Below are 6512 nucleotides of genomic sequence, written 5' to 3' on the forward strand. Positions count from 1 at the left end.
TCATGTGTTTTAAATGTATTTTAAATGTAAAGTCATGTGTTTTAAATGTAAAGTCATGTGTTTAAAATGTGTTTTACATGTATTTTAAATGTAAAGTCGTGTTTTAAATGTAAAGTAATGTGTTAAATGTGTTTTAAATGTATTTTAAATGTAAAGTCATGTGTTTTAAATGTAAAGTCATGTGTTTTAAATGTAAAGTCATGTGTTTTAAATGTAAAGTCATGTGTTTTAAATGTATTTTAAATGTAAAGTAATGTGTTTTAAATGTGTTTTAAATGTATTTTAAATGTAAAGTCATGTGTTTTAAATGTATTTTAAATGTAAAGTCGTGTTTTAAATGTAAAGTAATGTGTTTTAAATGTAAAGTCATGTGTTTTAAATGTGTTTTAAATGTAAAGTCATGTGTTTTAAATGTGTTTTAAATGTAAAGTCGTGTTTTAAATGTGTTTTAAAAGTGTTAAATGTAAAGTAATGTGTTTTAAAAGTGTTTTAAATGTAAAGTCATGTTTTAAATGTAAAGTCATGTGTTTTAAATGTATTTTAAATGTATTTTAAATGTAAAGTCATGTGTTTTAAATGTAAAGTCGTGTTTTAAATGTAAAGTCATGTGTTTTAAATGTAAAGTCATGTGTTTTAAATGTAAAGTCATGTGTTTTAAATGTAAAGTCATGTATTTTAAATGTAAAGTCATGTGTTTTAAATGTATTTTAAATGTAAAGTCGTGTTTTAAATGTATTTTAAATGTAAAGTCGTGTTTTAAATGTTTTAAATGTAAAGTCGTGTTTTAAATGTAAAGTCATGTGTTTTAAATGTGTTTTAAATGTAAAGTCATGTGTTTTAAATGTAAAGTCATGTGTTTTAAATGTAAAGTAGTGTTTTAAATGTAAAGTCGTGTTTTAAATGTAAAGTCATGTGTTTTAAAAGTGTTTTAAAAGTGTTTTAAATGTAAAGTCGTGTTTTAAATGTAAAGTAATGTGTTTTAAATGTAAAGTCATGTGTTTTAAATGCGTTTTAAATGTTGAAATGTGGCCAATCCTGAGCCAGAGCACATACATGCGCACACACACACACACACACACACACATTACGCACACACACACACACACACACACATTACGCACACACGCACACGCACACGCACACACAGCGCAGCTAAAAGACTGACACGTATACAGTACATAACACACACAGTGTCTCTCACGACACAACACACACAACAAAATACATATTTTTGACACATGCTTCTTCCTCACACTAGCAAACAGTTAACCTGCAACACACACCCACACACAGTCTATGAAACACGGTGACTTACAGTGTTTCAGTAGCAGAGCTCCAATCCCCTGCAGCAGCAGTAGAGTTAGTACAGACGGACTAGCAGCAGTAGAGTTAGTACAGACGGACCAGCAGCAGTAGAGTTAGTACAGACGGACTAGCAGCAGTAGAGTTAGTACAGACGGACTAGCAGCAGTAGAGTTAGTACAGACCGACTAGCAGCAGTAGAGTTAGTACAGACGGACCAGCAGCAGTAGAGTTAGTACAGACGGACTAGCAGCAGTAGAGTTAGTACAGACGGACTAGCAGCAGTAGAGTTAGTACAGACGGACTAGCAGCAGTAGAGTTAGTACAGACCGACTAGCAGCAGTAGAGTTAGTACAGACCGACTAGCAGCAGTAGAGTTAGTACAGACGGACTAGCAGCAGTAGAGTTAGTACAGACGGACCAGCAGCAGTAGAGTTAGTACAGACCGACTAGCAGCAGTAGAGTTAGTACAGACCGACTAGCAGCAGTAGAGTTAGTACAGACCGACTAGCAGCAGTAGAGTTAGTACAGACCGACTAGCAGCAGTAGAGTTAGTACAGACGGACTAGCAGCAGTAGAGTTAGTACAGACGGACCAGCAGCAGTAGAGTTAGTACAGACGGACCAGCAGCAGTAGAGTTAGTACAGACGGACCAGCAGCAGTAGAGTTAGTACAGACGGACTAGCAGCAGTAGAGTTAGTACAGACGGACTAGCAGCAGTAGAGTTAGTACAGACCGACTAGCAGCAGTAGAGTTAGTACAGACGGACTAGCAGCAGTAGAGTTAGTGCAGACGGACTAGCAGCAGTAGAGTTAGTACAGACGGACTAGCAGCAGTAGAGTTAGTACAGACGGACTAGCAGCAGTAGAGTTAGTACAGACGGACTAGCAGCAGTAGAGTTAGTACAGACGGACTAGCAGCAGTAGAGTTAGTACAGACGGACTAGTAGCAGTAGAGTTAGTACAGACGGACTAGCAGCAGTAGAGTTAGTACAGACGGACTAGCAGCAGTAGAGTTAGTACAGACGGACTAGCAGCAGTAGAGTTAGTACAGACGGACCAGCAGCAGTAGAGTTAGTACAGACGGACTAGCAGCAGTAGAGTTAGTACAGACCGACTAGCAGCAGTAGAGTTAGTACAGACCGACTAGCAGCAGTAGAGTTAGTACAGACCGACTAGCAGCAGTAGAGTTAGTACAGACCGACTAGCAGCAGTAGAGTTAGTACAGACGGACTAGCAACAGTAGAGTTAGTACAGACGGACTAGCAGCAGTAGAGTTAGTACAGACGGACCAGCAGCAGTAGAGTTAGTACAGACCGACTAGCAGCAGTAGAGTTAGTACAGACCGACTAGCAGCAGAGTTAGTACAGACGGACTAGCAGCAGTAGAGTTAGTACAGACCGACTAGCAGCAGTAGAGTTAGTACAGACGGACTAGCAGCAGTAGAGTTAGTACAGACCGACTAGCAGCAGTAGAGTTAGTACAGACGGACTAGCAGCAGTAGAGTTAGTACAGACCGACTAGCAGCAGTAGAGTTAGTACAGACCGACTAGCAGCAGTAGAGTTAGTACAGACCGACTAGCAGCAGTAGAGTTAGTACAGACGGACTAGCAGCAGTAGAGTTAGTACAGACGGACTAGCAGCAGTAGAGTTAGTACAGACGGACCAGCAGCAGTAGTTAGTACAGACGGACTAGCAGCAGTAGAGTTAGTACAGACGGACTAGCAGCAGTAGAGTTAGTACAGACGGACCAGCAGCAGTAGAGTTAGTACAGACGGACTAGCAGCAGTAGAGTTAGTACAGACGGACCAGCAGCAGTAGAGTTAGTACAGACGGACTAGCAGCAGTAGAGTTAGTACAGACGGACTAGCAGCAGTAGAGTTAGTACAGACGGACTAGCAGCAGTAGAGTTAGTACAGACGGACTAGCAGAGAGACTGGAAGGAAGGCTTCTGTCTCCCCTCACCCACATGTGGACTATGAGACTAGAATACTAAACCATGCTGAAGAGGATACGAGAGGACAGGAGAGGACAGGAGAGGACAGGAGAGGATAGGAGAGGACAGGAGAGGATACGAGAGGACAGGAGAGAAGAGGAGAGGACAGGAGAGGAGAGGTCAGGATAGGAGAGGACAGGACAGGAGAAGACAGGATAGGAGAGGAAAGGAGAGAAGAGAAGAGGAGAGGACATGATGGGAGAGAAGAGGACAGGAGAGAGCTGAAGCATGGTCATGTCATGTGACCAAACACATCTTAATGATATGCTTCCAACACAACACACTTTGACCTCTCCTGTTATCTGTCTGCCATGTCTGGCAAATAGATGCTTTTGATTATTACTATAATCATAATAATCCATAGGCTACATTTTTGCTGGTATATGGTACCTTCAGGTGTTTGGAAATTGCTCCCAAGGATGAAGCAGACTTGTAGAGGTCTACAATTTCTGATTTTATAACACTTCAATAACACTACGACAGATAGCTTGAGCGTTGTGGAGACGTTGAGTGGATGAGACTATGATAAATAAATCAAGTTTTGAAGACTGCCTGATGATACAACAGAAACATTTGACCTCCCCAAAAATATCAAGACGCAGAGGAAAACGACAACAACTCACCCAAAATCATCCTGGCTTTTCCTTCTCTCTGCTCCTATCGTTTAACAGTGCTCCCTCGTTTCCCCGTCTCTCCCGTCTCTCCGAAGGGACAATGGCTCCAAATTGTTTTCTTATTTTCACCGCTCGTCTCTCTCTCTCTCTCTCTCTCCCTTCTCTCTCTCTCTCTCTCTCTCTCTCTCAGCGGAGACTGCTACTACCACCTGCTACCACTGCACACGCTGTCTGTCTGTCCCTCGCTTTGCCTTGCCTTGCGTCCGCCCTCACCAGGTGATTAACAGTATGTGAGGAGGAGGAGGGGGAGGAGGAGGGGGGGGTAATGCTGGTGCAGTTGTGCTGCCTGTCTGTCTCAGATAAGCCTCGGGGTTGGGGTGAGTCAGAAACAAGAGGGAGGGGGAGCTACTGGCCAAAGTTGAACTACCTAATGACAGAATGAAGTCTAACTCCCCAATCACAGAATGAAAAGCAGCTTCATCTAGATCTTCTACTCCAGAGAAGCCAGAAAATGTGATGGTCTCCAACACAGCTGACAAGCCTTATCTGTTCAGTGGGAACATTTCTGAGATGGGAATGCCTTGGTGTCAAACTGGTCTCTCTCTCTCTCTCTCTCTCTCTCTCTCTTCTTATTTTTGGGGTTGTGTATAATCTAAAGGAACCTTACATGTCTGTGCTAAGTGTGCTCTGATTGGTGGCAGCCTCGACCAATGGGAGCAGCAGCAAGCATTTGTCATCATGCAGAGTGTAAGTCATGAAGGAGACAGCACTGGACTAATAATGTATGTGTGTGTCCCACTCTATCTCCGCCCCCACCCCTCTCTCCTCACTCCTCCGCCCAGTGGAATGAACAGCATCGTGTGTCGGCTTGCGTCCGTCGCATTCTCTCATCGTTTATCGCCCCTGCCCCTCATTCCTCTGTTCTTTGACTCCATGTCTCCTCTACGCGTTCTGTCACCCTGCTCTATTGCCATCAAAGGACAGGATTTGGATGGAGGGACAGAAAAAGGGGAGGATGGGTAAAAAAGAGATGGAATAGAAATTGACAGAGCAAGGAGGGGCAGAGATTAAACTAAAAGGCAAACAGACAGAGGGATGTAGAGACGTGGAGTGACGAGAGGAGAGGACTGGGAGCAACGAGACAGAGAGGAGAGGACTGGGAGCAACGAGACAGAGAGAAGAGAGGAGAGGACTAGGAACAACGAGACAGAGAGACAAGAGAGGAGAGGACTCTGGGTGCAACGAGACAGAGAGACAAGAGAGGAGAGGACCGGGAGCAACGAGACAGAGAGACAAGAGAGGAGAGGACTCTGGGAGCAACGAGACAAGAGAGGAGAGGACTGGGAGCAACGAGACAGAGAGACAAGAGAGGAGAGGACTGGGAGCAACGAGACAGAGAGACAAGAGAGGAGAGGACCGGGAGCAACGAGACAGAGAGACAAGAGAGGAGAGGACCGGGAGCAACGAGACAGAGAGACAAGAGAGGAGAGGACTGGGAGCAACGAGACAGAGAGACAAGAGAGGAGAGGACCGGGAGCAACGAGACAGAGAGACAAGAGAGGAGAGGACTGGGAGCAACGAGACAGAGAGGAGAGGACCGGGAGCAACGAGACAGAGAGACAAGAGAGGAGAGGACTGGGAGCAACGAGACAAGAGAGGAGAGGACCGGGAGCAACGAGACAGAGAGACAAGAGAGGAGAGGACTGGGAGCAACGAGACAGAGAGACAAGAGAGGAGAGGACTGGGAGCAACGAGACAGAGAGACAAGAGACGAGAGGACTGGGAGCAACGAGACAGAGAGACAAGAGAGGAGAGGACTGGGAGCAACGAGACGGAGAGACAAGAGAGTAGAGGACTGGGAGCAACGAGACAGAGAGAAGAGAGGAGAGGACTGGGAGCAACGAGACGGAGAGACAAGAGAGGAGAGGACTGGGAGCAACGAGACAGAGACAAGAGAGTAGAGGACTGGGAGCAATGAGACAGAGAGACACGAGAGGAGAGGACTGGGAGCAACGAGACAGAGAGACAAGAGAGGAGAGGACTGGGAGCAACGAGACGGAGAGACAAGAGAGTAGAGGACTGGGAGCAACGAGACAGAGAGAAGAGAGGAGAGGACTGGGAGCAACGAGACGGAGAGACAAGAGAGGAGAGGACTGGGAGCAACGAGACAGAGACAAGAGAGTAGAGGACTGGGAGCAACGAGACAAGAGAGGAGAGGACCGGGAGCAACGAGACAGAGAGACAAGAGAGTAGAGGACTGGGAGCAACGAGACAAGAGAGGAGAGGACCGGGAGCAACGAGACAAGAGAGGAGAGGACTGGGAGCAACGAGACAAGAGAGGAGAGGACCGGGAGCAACGAGACAAGAGAGGAGAGGACTGGGAGCAACGAGACAAGAGAGGAGAGGACCGGGAGCAACGAGACAAGAGAGGAGAGGACTGGGAGCAACGAGACAAGAGAGGAGAGGACCGGGAGCAACGAGACAGAGAGACAAGAGAGTAGAGGACTGGGAGCAACGAGACAGAGAGACAAGAGAGGAGAGGACCGGGATCAACGAGACAGAGAGACAAGAGAGGAGAGGACTGGGAGCAACGAGACAGAG

At 45.9% G+C, this 6512-nt stretch overlaps 1 protein-coding gene across 1 annotated transcript in view; it reads right to left on the reverse strand.

Moving 5' to 3' along the window:
• The window catches only part of LOC110531240 (zinc finger protein 385A-like), a 148142-nt gene extending 143870 nt beyond the window's left edge, over positions 1-4272 (reverse strand). Inside the window, exon 1 of the mRNA XM_036988730.2 lies at positions 3921-4272. Within this exon, the coding sequence (XP_036844625.2) occupies positions 3921-3930 (10 nt within the window). The 5' untranslated portion in view covers positions 3931-4272. The remainder of the gene's footprint in view (positions 1-3920) is intronic.
• Between the last annotated feature and the right edge of the window lie 2240 nt (positions 4273-6512).

The sequence above is a fragment of the Oncorhynchus mykiss genome, chromosome 9 (genome assembly GCF_057628025.1).
Source record: "Oncorhynchus mykiss isolate SJ-2025 chromosome 9, ASM5762802v1, whole genome shotgun sequence".
Classification (NCBI taxonomy): domain Eukaryota; kingdom Metazoa; phylum Chordata; class Actinopteri; order Salmoniformes; family Salmonidae; genus Oncorhynchus; species Oncorhynchus mykiss.